General features: G+C 44.0%; 1 protein-coding gene across 1 annotated transcript in view; it reads left to right on the forward strand.

Moving 5' to 3' along the window:
• KDELR1 (KDEL endoplasmic reticulum protein retention receptor 1) overlaps window positions 1–12,093 on the forward strand; it is a 154,811-nt gene extending 142,718 nt beyond the window's left edge. The window contains exons 4-5 of the mRNA XM_069637339.1: window positions 7,518–7,770; window positions 8,970–12,093. Coding sequence (XP_069493440.1) covers window positions 7,518–7,770; window positions 8,970–9,004 — 288 coding nt within the window. The 3' untranslated portion in view covers window positions 9,005–12,093. The remainder of the gene's footprint in view (window positions 1–7,517; window positions 7,771–8,969) is intronic.
• The last annotated feature ends 5,263 nt before the right edge of the window (window positions 12,094–17,356 follow it).

A 17,356-nucleotide genomic window follows, 5' to 3' on the forward strand; every position in this document is an offset into this window, starting at 1 on the left:
GACAATGTTGTGGGGTAAGCAAAGTTTAAAAGGTTATTTTGTTTGCTGAAACTGTTGTGTGCATTTTTACAAAGAAATTGAGGTTTGGGTCACTAAATGGATACTTGGATTTCACCAATTGCGACAGTACCAACATCACACATACTGTGTTTTGCCCTAATATTTTGGTAAAACATCTCACAAAGTGAAAATGAGAATTATCAAATGTAAAAGTTCCCTTTAAAATGGAACCCGACCTTTTGGTTATACCTTTTCTTATGTTGGATCAAAAATCTTATGATTTTCAGTGGACTCCAGTAGAAAAGATCAAAGGATAGTGCAAAACTGATATTGACTGTAAACATATCAGTTAGGAACAAAGGTTTATATTCAAGACCAAAGGTAATGAGAGCAGTTTAAAGGAGGCAATTGAATGGCATAATATTACATGATATAGGTGACAGTGAGCTATTGACATCGGGGTATTATAAATGAGTGATTTAATTTTCAAAAGGTACTCCATTTATATATCTGCATCAAGTTTCTATACATCACAATATAGTAATATGTTCCTTTCCATCATAATGGAAACCACCCTCTTGATGAGTAAAGATGTGTCCTCCTCCAGCAGAGCATGTTCTTTAAAGTAGTAATTATAATATGGTGACTGTTTACAACTAGAAGTGCCATATTTAAGCTATAAACCATGAGCCTGCTTGGCCATTACAGAGTCAGGTAATGCCCCAGTGGCCCAAAGTTAGTTACATAACGAATGCCCCGTGGCAATACCTGACTCAGTAATGCCCCTGCAGCGTGGGGCTTATTGCTATTAGCACCCCGGCCGGCAAGACAAGGGTACTAATAGCATTGTTTTTCTATTCCGAAACGACGCAACTTTTCAGAACAGAAAAAAAAAAGTTTTAAAAAAATGGCCACCAGTGAAGGGAAAACGGAGTCTGTTTTCCCTTTTCATGGCAGCCATCGAAAGCGTATGCTCTGGTGACAGAAGGGTTCCCAGCGCATTTGCACCAGAAAAAGGAGGAAAAAAGGTAAGTGGGGTTGGAAGGGCAAGGAGGGGATTTTTTGGCGGGGGCAAGGAGGGGAGGGAGAAAACACTTACCTGAATCCCCGGCGTGGGAGGATGGCAGCCTCCTGCCGCGTGGTGTCTCAGATCGGGTATTACCGTCAGGTAAAGCCCCAGCGAGGGCCAATCAGATTGCGTGTAACAATCGAATTGTCCCTCACTGAGGTTCTAATTTGGATTAGCCGGTCGACCTTTCCCCCCCCCAACTTCCCCGTGCCTTAACTTATACCCTTACCCCACCCCCATCTATTTTTTACTAAAAATGTACCACCAAATTCGGTAATTTTGCAGTAGGTATTGTAGAATTCCATCATTTCTGCAGATACCCCATATTTCACTAGCGTCATGTGTTGGAATGTGTGTACTACGTTTTTATGCTAGATACGTGGTAACCTACAAGCAACTCAGACCTTGTGGGTAATGATGTGCCAGTATGGTGCCCAGGTCTACTATGCATAGTCTACATTATCCATTATTATTTCAGGTAATTAATGATCCTATTGTCGAAGGTACTTAAGATGAGATCCAAACGTTTATTTAATTAAAGCGAGCCTTTTTAGTTACTAGAGACATTTTGGGTAGATGTAGGAAAGCCAAACCATTCCTCAAAATAAATCCTACAAATCATTGAAAACGACGGCTTATTAGTGGTTAAGACTCTTCATGATTAAGCCTTGAAATGAAGACTAGAAAGACCACTTTTTCACATTGTATGCGGATATATAGCTCCACCATACAGTAGTATTTCGTACATTTTCTGTTCAATATTTACAGAAGAAGAGATGTATTATTCACTAGTACCGGTTATTTCACATTCTAGATTAACGTGAATTTAAACTGAGCCAACTGTATACCATAGAGTGGAATAGTATGTTAGAAGGGAGACAATGGGAAAAGCTATTAATGTGGTTTTTCTATTTGTAGATCTAACAAGATCAAAACACAGGCTGTTTCAAGAACGCTGTTAAACTTCCAACATGTGAAAAATGAACACTTGATTGAAAGTAAAGGTGGTCAGTCACAAAGTATCCCCCTGAGGAAAGTCCTTGAACAAGACCACAGGACCGAAATGATGTCCTCATATGTGTGATAGTTATACATTTTATTGTTGTATTAGAAGAATAGTTTCATGTTTTGTAATTTATTGTATATCTAGAGCAGCAATTCATTGTATGTTTTGGGGAAACCTGTGAGGTTGGTGGAAATGTGCATATAATGCATTTGTAGTGTAAATTACTCTATGATCAGAAGTGTTAAGATGCCATTTTTCATGGCATAAATGTGTACTTGTCCTTTAGTGTATTCTTCAATCATTGACACCAGAATAATATTGAAGAATTGTGGCTATGGCAGTAATTCTATTAATGAGGAATCGGATCTCTCCAGAATATCATGCGTGGGTGGAGAAAATTAGGTGTTTAATGATGGAAAACTATCTACTTTTGAAACATTTAACCAATTAAGATGGGGAGGTAATGTGAGCTAAAATGGAAAAATAGGCCATTGTTAGCCTGCCGGAACCATGCAGTCAGAAATGTTGCTTTATTGCACTCCATCTGGGACTTTAGGTGTGTCTGCGTTGGCTCACAAGGGGTCCGATCCCCTTGCCACCAGTGACCTCACACTGGTGACTGACATATTTTTTTGTTGCAAAGACTTCTGCTAGGATTGTAAAAAAAAAGTAAATCCATTTCCACCTCAGGAATTTATACTATGATTTTAAAGGGTAATATTTAGGTTTCATGTTAATCAGGATTTCTGGTGACCCTGCTTTCTGCCATACACTGTTTCAGAGCTCCCTGCATTACCTGGATGTACACTAAACTCATACATTTTCATCATTGCATACTGAGTCTACACACTGACTGACTGTGGCATATGGTGGTTGTCTCACCCAGAAAGCAGGCATTTAAGCCCTCCATTAATTGTTTGATGGTTTCTTGCAGTGGTAATTTAGGGCAGAGATGGTGTAGCAGGCGTAGCACACATAGTGTCATGGAACCTGATGACACGGTATGGTAGCCAGAGAGAGAGCAAGGAACGGCGCGAGCAAGGAAGGATGGCGGTTGCAGAGAGGCAGTGATAGTGAAGCTTAGCCCGCTTATATGATGGCACCATAAGCAGTCTACAATACATCTATATTAACGACACTCCTGTGCGTCCGTTCCTACTTCCGACACTACAGAGGAGGAATGACATTGAAAACATGCTACAGGTGTGACAGCCCCTCCCATTGGGCTAACAATCCAAACTGTCCTGCACTCAGGATAATATGCAGAATCTGCAACAGAAAGGGCCTTCGAGCTGAATGCTGCACGAACTGGATTGATGCTAGTGAAAGTGATGATGGGGAGGAATGCATACGTACGGTGGCGAATGAAGGAGAAGTTGACAACCCCAAGACAATTGTGTGCATAAATGGTGCCCCAATTGTGATGATGGCTGACTCTGGAGCCAAGTAGACACTCATTCCAGAAGCTGGGAAATGGGGTCCAAATATCTACATGAGGTTGATATCAATCCGAGAGCATACAGAGGGGTAAAAATTGACCTGATAGGGTGGTTTAAGGCGACTCTCCTCTTCAAAGGAATAGCAGCTGAAGGGCGTGTGTATGTATCAAATAGAGGGGCCTCCTCACTCCTGAGTTGGACGCATCAGAAACACCTAAAAGTGAGTCTAGACCCAAATGACGAAGAATACGTTTTTACGGTTCAGGGAGTTAGTAGGGACCCTAAAAGGACACTGGAGGAAGTGTTCAGCGATGAAGTAGGTTGTCTACGAGGTTTCACACTTCACATATTACTGAGATAAGGCAGTAAGCCAGTTGCCCAGAAGCTCCGGAATGTTCCATTGTCAATGAGGGATGAAGTGAGGAAGGAACTGCGGAAGCTAGACAAACACGGCATTATAGAGAGCATCAATGCATCTGAATGGGTGTCACCACTAGTAGTGGTGAGGAAAAGCACAGGGAAAGTCAGTTTGTATAGACCTTAGGCAACTCAACAAATGTGTCATTCCACAAATACATCCACTACCTAATATACATGAACTCATATCAACAATGGGACTATCGACTGTTTTCAACACTTGATCTCAATGCGGCGTACCACCAGATCAAACTACATAAGGCGTCAAGACATCAAACAGTGTTCATAACACCAGAGGAGCTGTTTCAATACAAAAGAATGCTGTTTGGCCTTATATCCGCAGCTTCAATTTTTCAAAAGATAATGTACAGATTATTCGAAGGAGAAGAGGGTGTGATTTTTTTCAAGATGATGTGTTGGTGTATGCGGAGAACAAGGAGGAACATGATAAAAGATTCGAGTGCTCAAGAGACCCTCAGCTAAGAGAAATCGAAGATCACTAGGAAGGAGACTGAATACTTGGGTCACGTAATTTCGGAAGGGGGGATATCTCAGAGGAAAGATTTGATTGGCACAATAGAACACATGAGTACTCCAAATTGTAAAGAGCATGTTGGAACATTTTTAGGAAAGGCAGAATATTATTCTAAGTTCGTGAGAGGATTTGCTGACCATATAAGTGCCCTGAGAGGTTTATTGAAGATGAATGGGAAATTTGAATGGAATGACAAATGCGAGGAGGAGTTTAAATACATAAAGGGTGCTTTGACAACAGCAATGGCGTTGCATAACTATCAGAGAGGTCGACATACAATAATTACCACAGATGCAAGCAATGAGGGACTAGGAGCTGTTCTCACGCAAATCAAGAAGGGAAAGAGGTGGTAATAGCCTTTGCCTCTCGTCTATTGAAAGGTTCAGAGAAGGCTTATGCAACAATCGAAAAGGAGGCTGTAGCTATTAGATGGGCTATGAACAAATTCAGAAGCTTCTTATGGGGGTACCACCTCTGAAATACACACAGATCACAAGCCCGTTGGTTGAGGTGTTCTCCACAAAGGGTTTGGACAAGGTCTCTGGAAGGATAAGAAGGTGGGTGTCCAGACTACAGGAATTTGATTTTACGGCCCAATACATTCCAGGAGTAAGAAATTATGCCACAGATTGTCTGTCGCGAATGACTACTGAGGTAGAAGAAGAGAAGGAAGGAGAGGAGCAGGGTGAAATGTGTGAAATAAATACGAGAACCTTCAATATCAAAACAGCAGTGTTGGAGGCAGGTGAAAGATGTCAAATCGAAGATAGTTAATAAAGAACTGATTGAAGGAAGACTGGACAAAGAAACTGCCTGGAGTGCAGGAGAGGAAGGGTTTTGGAACGTTAAAGAAGAACTATGCGTTATGTAGGGCATTGTCATGAGAGGAGACGCATTGTTTCCACCTGAGGAATTAAGAGAGAAGATAGTTAGACTACGACATGAAGGACATCGGAGAATCTTAAAGAGCAAACTATGAATAAGGAACAACTACTGGTGGCCGTCGCGTGACAGTCACATAGAGAAAATTGTCAGAGTGTATCCTTTGTACAAGCAGCGATAAAGTGTGTGTGGGGGAAAATGTCCCATGGCTCTCACAGACATCCCAGAGAGACCTTGGCGGGGGGGGGGGGGATTGCTATTGGTGTAATTGGCCATATATGGAGTGAAGGATATCAGACGTATTGTGCAGTTGTGGTGGATGTTTTGACAAGATGGGTAGGGTTGATGATGACACCACATGTGTCTGCCAAGAGAGTGACGGAGTTCTTGGAGGAGTTGGGTGAGCATGAAGGGTATCCAGGAGAAATTCTCAGCAATAATGGACCGCAATTTAAGTTAAAAGAGATTAAGAAGTATTGTGAGGAGAGGGCCATCTTACACAAAACCAGTGCTATAGACCACCCACAGACCAACCGTATTGTGGAAAGGTACAACAGGATAATAAAGGAAGCTATTAGATGGGCATGGTCTAATGGGAGAGATTGGAAAAGTGTGGTAAGAAAGACAGTGATTGTGCACAGGTTCAAACCACATGGTAGCACCGAGTCTCACCATTTGAGCTCAGCAGAGGAAGGAAGGATATCGCTAAACTCTTTCCGGGTTGGTTGGATGGGTGAAGTAGCTGGCATGGATGTAAGTTTGGAGGGTGTGGAATGGAACATCAGGCGGAAACAAATGTGTAACTGTCTTGTATGATAACAGGAGATGGGTGAAGCGTTCTCCTGTGAAGATAGGAGATTGGGTCAAAATGAAAGTACCATTGGTGTTAAAGGGTGATGGCTGTCGTTGGTCGAAACACATTGAAGTTGTTGAAGTGTTCAGGTATGCTGTGAGGACAAAGAATGGAAGGGTGTGCAACTTGGAGAGTTTTATGAGAGTAAAATCTCAAGAGAAAAGGGAAAGTGTTGGTGGGGAATCCTTGGCTGATGCAGCAGATATGCCTTCTACGTCGCGGTTTGGAAGGAGTTACCGAAGACCAAGCTACCTAAAGGAGTACTCTCAATATACGGAAGGAGCATCATTGTGAAAGAAATGGAATGGGTAGCAGGCCTTGCACACACCATGTCTTGGAACCTGATGACATTGTGTGGTAGCCAAAGAGGGGGCGAGGGACGGCACGAGCAAGGAAGGAGGACGGTTGGAGAGAGGCAGCGATGATGGCACTTATAATAGGCATAAGCAATCTACAATAAATCTATATTAACAACACTCCACTACAGATGTGTTCCCTCCACCCTATAAATGTTGAGGTCAAAGGCAGGTTCTGTTGCTTTTCAAGGCCATGTCCCTTTGGTGTCTGTTCAAAGGAATCTTCAAGCCTGCATAGCACTACCCTGATCTACACAGGCTTGTGGTACTTTCCATCGGTCTTCAGCCCACCTAGGGAAGCTCTGGTTGAGCAGCCAAGGCCTACTTTTTCAAAGCGGGATGGGTTGCCGAAATGCAATACAACCAGCCTTTGGTTCAAACAAAGGCATGTCTACACAAGATTCCAGTTCTGGATATACTTTATCTACTCTTTCAGGTAAGAACGTGTATATACCTTTACCAGGAATGTATAACATTTAGCAATCTCTGTTGAGGTGATGCAGCAGTCTCTGGAATTCAAAGGGTCACTAACACATTACCCGAAAGGTTTAGACTTTCCCCAACTATAATATCCAACGTTCTTGCCTCTTGGCAACTCTCTGTACCTGTTCTCAAGCCGGACTATGTTTTCCAATGATGCATACAGCTTGCAGCTGATTGGTTGTGCAGCTTACTGGTCCTGATGCTGGTGAGCCCCAATTTAAAAAATAGGCCAATGTTAACCTGCATGAACCTCGCAGTCAGAAAAGTTGCTGTTTTAATAGAGTTCCTTCTAGTTAAATAAAATATATGTTTCATTGTTTTGCAATTCTTCACCAAGATAGTAATTGGTTAAGAGTTTTGAATGCCTAGATTTATTAAAGGGGGATTCTTTCTGAGTTTTGCTTAAAGCTACACATTCTTTGGTTTTCTGTGATTAGTCTTAACCCACATATGTGCATCTGTTTCTTCAATTTTTAGATACTATGGACCTTCTCTATCTACCTGGAGTCGGTGGCAATTCTGCCACAGCTATTCATGGTGAGCAAGACTGGCGAAGCGGAGACCATCACCAGCCACTATCTCTTCGCCCTAGGACTTTATCGCACCCTCTACCTTTTCAACTGGATATGGCGCTACCAGTCGGAGGGTTTCTTTGATCTCATCGCCATCGTGGCTGGGCTTGTGCAGACAATCCTGTATTGTGATTTCTTTTACCTGTACATAACAAAAGGTGAGGAAATGGGACCATTGGAGCCATGAAACAGAGGCTACCTAGCACTTCCACGTATGATCAGTGATATCTATCCCAGTGATACTGTAGGCATTTCATATTTCTTTTAGTGTTCCCACATTATTGATGATTGCTCAGTGATGGTAATGTAGATGGATGTCTGAAAGACATTAGTCATTTTAGTTTTGCTAGAAGGTTATGTACTTGGTGGTGTTAGCGTGAATGGCCCTCTGTGGAGTCTGCTGTACAGATAGTAGGGATGAGAATCTGGGTTGGGACTTTGATCATGTTAGTGTGCAAAGTTTGCAGAGATTTGAATGATTTTACTATGGATGGATGGTTTTCTCTGGTGTCTGTGTGCTGGAACTCTGGATGGTTCTCTATGAAGGTTCAAGAAAGGGTTGTGTGAATGGTTCTTTTTGGATTGTTCTGATTGTAGTCCGGAAGGTACCATGGGGCTTTGAGTGACCGTAATGCAACTAGTTCTTTGCTGTGCTCAGGGTTATGGTATTGGCGATTGCACTATTGTGCACTTCCAGTGCTGGTAGCACGGGTGGGTTTTTTTGGGAATGTGCATGATGTAAGCAGGGATGATTCTGTGGCGGTTCTTGAATAATAGTTGTATGGCTAGGTTGTTTTGTGAACTTTGAGTTATTCAGATGACCACTGGCGAGCCTCCAATGACGGCAATGTAGGTGGTTCTCTGAGGCTGTCCGTGATGATTACATTAATAGCGTGTTGGGATTTTTCAGTGATCATTATGTGGATGATTCTCTGGGATATTGTGGGGGTTAGCTGTTGAGATTTTAATGTGCTGTGGTTGAAAACAGACAACCTGAAATGAACAGGAAAAAAAGCTATTCCTTTGATGGATCCAGTCGTTGAATCGCACAGCAAGATCTAATAGGGCATCCTCTAGTCTGTGCCTTCGGTACGAAGTGCCACTCTTGTTTTTACTCTGTGAAGTTCAATCTGTGACGTCTTGTCTTGGAACTGTCAGTTGATTGTCATTTGCATGCTGTTTTGGCTGGTTGTTCACCTGTTCACTGGTATATGGGCTGAGATTAGCAGTTTAGCAATGGGGCTCGATACCATATAATCATGCATGCATTTTAGTGTCTGCTTTTATGTGATATATTTTTTTTCTGTATGTTCTGTTCCAAGTCCTAACGTGGTCATACCTGTTTTTCCTTCTACAGTTCTCAAGGGGAAGAAACTCAGTTTGCCCGCATAAAACCAGTTGGACTACGCCTTTTTTCCCAACACTCCAACCGCCTCATGTTTCCACCGGATCAGGGAGGAACAGAAATGTATTTTACTCCAAAAATCTTTACAAAGGCACAGTCTAAAGAAAGCCTAACTGGTTTTTCAGAACCAGCTCCAGTGTCCCAACGAATCAGTGGCCGCAGTTTGTGTGAGCGAGGGAGCTGACCAGAACAATAAGCAGACCGAACAATGTCGAGTTGTGCAAACGAGGGTGGGAAGGTTAGGATTCACAGGGTGTGCTTCTTACCTCGTTATTTCCTATTCAAATGAGGTAATGGCTGTCCATTTGTTGGCTCCAAAACTCTATCCTTTCTCTCATTTTCCTTGTGCCATTGACTGTCAGAATGTTGATGGCTGAGGAGTAACCTCGTTCTTTGGTTCCGGAATCCTATTTTTCTGGTTCCGGAATCCTATTTTTCCTCTTTGTTTTAGCGTAGTATTTTTCAATGCATGCCAGAAAGGGACAACGCTTTTCTCAATCGCTTCCTTTGTTGTTAGCTGGTGCAGTGTAAATGCATTGAAGCTAGGTGACATTTTTGAAAATCAATATTTCATCTGAGATTAGTTTTGGAAGCTAGAAATCCTGTGCACACCAAACTCGTGGTGCCCCCTGCCCCCCAAAACCCTCCACCCTTCTCCCAAATGTTGTCTTTTCTTGGTTCAGGAGCAGGTGCCCGGCAAACATTTAATTGACGGGAAACCATACGTTTGGGGGTGGAGGACTTGGTTGCACTTTTGGACACTCCAATTCAAGACAGCAGTTTGTGCAAGAGGTAGTGTCTAAGTTGATGTTTTTTGTATGGGTCGGCCTGAAAGATTAGTCTTCCTTTATATTGGGCATTCTTCTAAATATTGGGCACAATATTGTCTGAGCAGAGCAGGTGGGTGTCAAAGTTAAGAGGACTGCAGAGCCACTCCGGGACATGTTGAGGAGTGATACCAGCACAAGGCACAGAACATTGGGGGGAGCAGGTTGTGTGTGTGTGTGTGTTAAGGGAGGCACCTGGTTGCAGATTGTTTGAGTTGGATGGCATGGGTCCTGTTGCCGTTTGGTTAGCTGTTAAGAGGATGGCTTTTGAGAGGAGATGTCGTCTTTGCCAAGTTTATAATTTCTGGCAGACTTGAAATGCATGTGTGGGTGTTAGGGATGTGTTGGTGAAATGAGATGTACAGAAGAAAAATCCTCTCCAATAAGGGCATGCGGGAAAGCCGGCAATTGAGGAGCTCCTGGTCTTTTGCTCTAGAAATGTTTAACATTTAAGACTTTTAGCCCCGGCAGAGTCCCAAAAAGTTATTTATGAGCTATCTGAAATTTCTAATGCTGGGGGGGGGGGGGCAGTTATTTTTATACCACTAATATAGAGCGAGTTGATCCACTCACGAATGGTAGCATCCGCTTACGTGTTATGCTTGCTAAAACAACAGTTTTCTAGCCGAAATTTGCAATGTCAGTCCTGTTTCTTTCTAAAGCCAGCAATGATTTTACTAATTGCACAAGTTGCTTTCCCTACCCTGTAGTTTAGTTGTAAATTGGGGGTGCACTGTAAAATGAAGCGTGAACGATCCTACCCCTTTACTCCAATTCTTTGCACTCTTGTACAAAACCATGCGCTTCTTGCAGTCACGTTTTCAGCTATTCCCTAGTGCTCATACCAGATGGTTCGCCATTGAATGACACTGGTAGGAGGGGTATTTAGGATTGTTCATAGTTGCCAACACACAATGCAGATATATTGTGACAAACGTTCTTGATTTTATAAAAGGAGGGATTCTGGTCATTCTCTTAGAGGTGTGGGGCATTACACTAAGGCCCCTCCGAAAGGCTATCAGATCGGGTGTGCCAGATTCCGCCCCATCTGCGTGTAGAGACCTTTGCTGTACCAAAACCATCTTAATGTCACCCTAGACCAGTCGGTCGTTACTGTTAAAACAACCCTTACTTCTTCTGTCCTTCACTTTGTGGCTTAATTAGGACCCCAAATTGGCCTTGCTGACACTTCGAGTTTCCGACATCTCCAACTGACGCGAGTCCATTTTCACACACACACACAATTTTACATTCATCTGCAGCTGCATGTTTCTTTAGGTTGTTACAAAACCGTGGCGGAAGAAAACGTAACAATTCTCATGTTATGGGGTCTCGCGGAGAACACCGACCCTTTTCTACCCCCCACCCCCCTTAAAAGACGTTTCAAATCCAGATATATGCATTCATTTAAATGGCAGCTCTGCTGTGTAGCGATGCGATATTAGAATGTGCATGACATCAGTATCGGAGGCTTCGTGGTGGCCGTCAGCCCGTCGGTGCATGAATAATCTAGCAGGGACAGACCTGGAGCAAGACCCGAATTGTGATTTGCTAACAGCTTTCAGAATTGTTTCCAGTGGATCTCCAAGAACAGTTGTAGCCGTCAATCTGTTTACACTACAAAGCTGCATATAATTGTTACTTTTCATTGCACTTTTGTCTGCGCTCTTTGGCGGAAAGTAAATGAGACGCAAAGTGTGGGAGGAATAATGAAAGATGGGAAATGCACAATGTAGACATTTTAATAACCGTTCGCTAGGGTGCTTGTAAAGTGGCATTTCTTGGTGGTCTAGAGCAGGAGTAGCACCCCCTAACGTTCGTCGTCCTTCGGGTGCTGGAGCTAATGTTACTGACCTTGGAGGCCTTAGTATAGCGGCCGATTACCCACTGATGCAAAAGTAATACAAATGGATTATGCGTTTGTTCCGAAACATTGTTCATGTCTGATAAATACATGTAAAAACTGGTGCTAGCTTCACTGCGAAAACAAAAAAATCCACTAAGGGACGCTGCTGCTTTAAGAATAGATTTCAGCAAGCTATTGGAGGCTGCAATTGGCTTTCGTAGACTATTTCTAACTTGGGGTGAAAAGGGTATGGTGAGCTTTCTCATGTATCTGCATTGTATATAATTGATGGTTAATTTCCTTGTTCACTTGAAATAAACTGGGGGAAATAACATTTTATTTTTGTTTTTTACCAAGTGCCTTTAAAACCAGTTGCTAATAAAAATAACGGTGTGAAAATGTAGCTCGCTTGACGTGCTGGTGTGGTACTTTTCTGCTTTTAAGTTTTTTCATTGGTTCTCCTGTTTTTGACATCCTCAGCAGCATTTAACACAAGCTCCCCTCTCCCTGCTATGCCGCAGCTTTCAGGATAACACTTGCACAACACCACCAGTGTTGCCTTTCCTAGGCTAGTGGGTCAATGTGATGTATGCATCGAGAGCGCAGAACGAGGTTTATTTCTATAACTGTGCATATGTGGCGGTGTTAATGCAGGGCCATGTAGCAAGGAGCAAAACTATTTGCGCTATGCTTTCAACAGATCTGTTTTGTAACATGGACTTTATCGACCACAGTGGACAAAATGATTGTTATTATTGGGGTATTTATTGAGCCACGGGTCTAGCTTCGGGAAGCCAGAGCACTCTACAATCGTAGGGTGAAAAAATGAGGTTTGGGAGCAGAGAAACAAGGGAGTGGGCATCCAACAGAGGAGGAAGGGCAATTGTCAGCAATGGGGTCTTCAGGTAACCAGTGGAGGAAACTGAAGGAATCAGATCACCCAGTTTCAGTTATGGTGGAGAGTGGATGGTGTATGGACCTAGGTGCTGAAGAGGAGCCATTCCTTGAAGAGTGCTGTGGGTTGTGGCTTCTAGGAATTGAACCTGCCTGTGCTGTGCAACAGTTATATTTAGATTGTGAGTTTTGGCAAGATCACAGGAGCCGTTTTGGGGTTAAGCCTGGGCCCCTATTTGGTACGTGGAAAAGGCTATTTGGCTCCCGGTTATCTTGATTCTAAAAATGTTTCCGAAATGATATCCATAACACTTTGGTTGGTACGAAGTAATTCGTTTATTCGTGGTCAGCCGACACGTGTTTCGACCCGTAGGGTCTTTCTCAAGGCTAGTCTGTTTGCTGAGTACCCTCAGATCACTGCCCAGGGACGCAGACACAATACAAAGGCCCAATAGGAGCCAGGACTGCCGCAAGGACAGTTCCAAATTGAACAACACCCCACTGAGGGTACTCAGCAAACAGACTAGCCTTGAGAAAGACCCTACGGGTCGAAACACGGGAGCCAAATAGCCTTTTCCACATTCCTTGAAGAGGGCGGTCTGGAGCTCTTTCCTGAACTGTAGAAACGATGGGGCAAATCGGATGTTGATGGGGGGAGGAGGTTCCAGAGTCTTGGGGCGTAGACAGTGATGGCCTATCTTAGTTTTTTTCCTTCATGCACTGGGAGAGTTAAAGTCTGCACATGTCCTTACTTCTGGTGGATCATAGGCCTCCACAGATGCTGAGTTTCTCAGTAAGGTAGCTTGGGGACTTCAGAGTGACAACCTTGTAGATGATGCAGCAGGTTTCGAAGATAAGGCTTGCAGGGGGAGTCAGTGCAGTTCGATGAGGGTCATTGTGATGTGGTGGAATTTGCAGTCTTTCAAGTCGTGCTGCAGCATGCAGGACACATCTCAGGGGAGCCAGGGTAGTCCGTAAGGCCTTCCAAAAGGGCATTACCTCTGTGCAGGTGGGATAGGACCAAGGCTTGGCCAGCAGGCCTGGAGTTATTTTCTGGGATGAAGGGCTTGATTTTCCACAGGAGAGAAAGTTGGTACCAAGCCGTTTGTCTTCCTTGCTATGTGCTATTTGAAGGAGAGGTGTCTGAAGTCAAACTCAAGAGACTTGGCGCAGGTGGCTAACTGAGGTGTGAATCCCTCAGCTGCAAAGCATAGAGCCAGGTCTGGATGTCTGGGTGTGCATTGTTGTTGCTTAGCCGGAAGAATTCCGCCTTGGAGGGGTTGAGCTTCCGGTAAGCTCTGGACATCCACAACTGGATCAATGAGAGGCACAGTCTGTGGATGTCTTCAATGGAGGATATCTTGAGTAAGGGCTGTGTGTCATGTGCGTATTGGTGGATGTGGCTGTTGTGTGGAGCGAAGAGTGTTCCAAGTGGTTCCATGTAAAGATTGAAGATCACGGGAAGAGCACAGGTCCCTGCAGGACTAGAGTTGATGTTCTGGAAGAATCCATTTGTACAAGCTGGTGTTGAGTAGTAGCGTACGATTTTGAACCAGTTGAGGACAATCTCCTTAATCCCTATGCATTGATGTAGATTGTCGGCGAGTGTCTGGTGGTCTACTGTGTTGAATGCTGCTAAGCGGTCCAGGTGTACTAGGAGGCAAGGATGGCCATCATCGGGGGTGTTAAGGGCATTGCTGATCACCTTGATGGTAGCCGTTTCTGTGCTACTTCTGGGTCTGAAGCCAGTTTGGTAGGACTGAAGGAAGTTGGTGGCTTGGATGTGTTGGAGGAGTTGCATAGCTACTGATTTGACAAGGATTTTACCTAGGCTGGGAATATGGGTGATGGGGCGGTAGTTGCTGAGGTAGTTAGGGGTCAGTGTTGGTTTCTTGAGAAGCAGGAGGATTTGTCCGGTCTTGAGGGTCGAGGGAAAGGTGCCTTGAGTTCGGGAGCTGTTGATGATTGTCAGGTATGGCAGGAGTGCTTCAGTCGGAAGTGTCTGGAGTACGTAGGTAGGGAGGATGTCGTCCGTGTACGATGTGGCCTTGAGGGATGCTAGAATGGCAATGAGATCTTAAATAGTGAGTGGTTCTATAAGTTGTCCAGGTAGTTGTGGCTTTCCGAGATGGGGTGTCTAGTGTGCTTTCAGTAGCGTTGGGGTCTGTGGGTGGATCATGTTGATCTTATTGATGAACAAGTTGATGACGGTGGATTTCTCGATGGAGTGCAGCACTGGTGGGTTGGGAAGAGGGTTGATGCATTGCTTGATGGCGTTGAAGAGGCCTCTGCTTTCATTGTTCGTTTGCCTTGGCTTTGGCAGGTGTGATCAGTCATCTGCGTGTAGCACAGAGTTCATTGAGCAGGGTGAGGTTGAATACGATGCAGGCTTTTTGCGAAGTCTTCTCTTGATTGTTTATCCTTGAGGTTGCGTTGTTGCACTGGGGCATGGTGGTTGATTTTGGTTGTGAGTGTGGTGTTGAGCGCTGTGCTCCTTTTCCCCATGTCAGGATTGAGAGGATGTCTGTCCAACCGTATTCTTTACAAGTGGGCCTTTTGAATATGGTTGATACTGATGTGACCCCATGGCCTGTATGGTGGGTGGATAAAGAAGACTGTAAAGGCGACTGTCTGTGCAATTTCCTTACATGCCAGAGTTGTGCATTTGTGGCATGTGCGACTTGAGTCCAACCTGCGATGAGTCGATTGCACAGACTCGGTCTAATTCAGGGGTGTGCTACATGTATATGTACCCTGATGGTATGTTCGTCTCCAGGGAGCTATTAATGAGCACAATAGGAAGTCTTCAGATTTATTTTTTTAATGCATCAGGATGCGTATAGCATTCCGTACATGGTCACAGCAGTCCCGCCCCCCCCACCCCCCAACCCCCTGGAACTCCCCAAAACTCCAGTTTTGCAGTATATTGTGAATTGCGCTGGATCCAAGAGAATTGTCTCCATCCAATTATCCCAAAGGCTGCCCCTCTAGAGCATTCCCCAAGCAAACTGAAATAGGAGAGATGATCTTATTAAACTGGATGACCGGCTGTCGCCCATCTCTGTGCCAGTATCACGGATGGTTGCATGAAACACTAAGTCCTGAACATAATTGACAAAGATGAAGGCAAGTCTAGCGCGCAAGTCCTGGGTACTGGAAATCACGTCAATCCAAATATCCTTTGAAAGAATAATGTCCTTCACATCAGGTCTTGTAGTGTAACAGATAAAGTCTTTATAATATTCTCTTATGTTGACTAAAGTAATTGCATTGACGGGCGCACTCCAGATGACCCCTAGGTCCTCTTAATACAGTAAGTCCTGAACATGGTGATACAGAGTTAACGTGCTAGTGATAATTTGTCAATCATGATTATTTTGGACTGCATGAGATTGTTTAGTTTGTCCTCTTGGTGAAGTTTCTTGGTGTTGCACAGGGCGTTGAAGCTTAATTTCTAAGACGAGCTGACTGTCACTGTGGCATTGTTGAGGTAATGTGATGTGGACTGAACAAGACAATATATTTAGAAATTCTTAAAACCGCGTATAATACTTTAGACATACAGCCAATCAGGAGGGTGTAAACTTCCAGTGTCCGCCCATGTTCCCCCAACCTCCTATGCCCCTTCCCTGGGTGGCGCCATATTTTTTTCAGTGTCCACCCACTCCTTTCTACATTCCCTTTGACCTCATCCCCACAACATCTGTACCGTCTTACTGCCCTGCATGCCCCTTACCAGACTTGCATGCAAGCCTTTGAGGCATCTTGCAGCCCGCAGTGCTCCCTCTCCAATATAGTCGCTGCAGAAATAGAAGAGGGACTTCCCCTCTCCCCAATTAAATGTTGATATTTAATAATGAACATTTTGAAACTTTAATAATTTAAAACCTGTATCAAAACTTTATCTTCATTACTCCTAATCCTACTCTTCATCATAACAGCACTTTCTTAGGAACCTACCTTCTGACAGAACCCATCCCCAATTTTCTTTTTATAGCCCGCACACTGCCATCCAGGGAATACAAACGCAACCTGAGTCAGAATCCTTCTGTTGTATCAAAGGATCTGGGGTAATCTCACCACTGAGGTCGGGAATGAGATGAAAGTACTGTGATGATAGAGTATGTCCAGGAGTAAGTAATCCAAGCATGCTCTCCACTTCTCTGAGTTTCAGAGGTGTATGCAGAGGGGTACATTTTTTTCAGTAGGCAAGGCAAGTGTCATCACTATCTAGATGAGATGCTTGCTAATCTCTTACAAATCTATCTGACGCATGCTAATCTCCACAATTCTATCTTGATGTGACACATGCTAATCTCCACAATTCTATCTAGATGTGATGCATGCTAATCTCCCCAGTTCTATCCCTTTTAAATGGCCTGAAATGCAAGCTGTGGCAAAGTAACCCAATTGGCCTAGTGTCAAGTATGGTTACCTTACAGATAGAGGCTACATTCAAAGGGCTGCCTTATAACAGTAGGTTACATGCTGACTGTGGCTGATAAACATGTATAGGCTGAATGCTGGGAAAGTAGGATACTAGGTAATGAGAGAGGTGGGGTAGTTAATGGGATACAGTGATGGCTGTAACTCTTATCTACACCACTTACCTGATGATGGCTGCAGGCTTCCCATGCAAACACGGACTGGAGCTGCTTCTTCAGGCGCTGCCCTTAGCAGACAGGACTGCCCAAGAAGGGGGATGCCCTGAGAGGTCTTAAAAGGGCTGCAAAGACCAATCACAGTTCCCGACAGCACGTACTTCTCCTGCG

The sequence above is a fragment of the Ambystoma mexicanum genome, chromosome 1q (genome assembly GCF_040938575.1).
Source record: "Ambystoma mexicanum isolate Mex_15411 chromosome 1q, UKY_AmexF1_1, whole genome shotgun sequence".
Taxonomy (NCBI): domain Eukaryota; kingdom Metazoa; phylum Chordata; class Amphibia; order Caudata; family Ambystomatidae; genus Ambystoma; species Ambystoma mexicanum.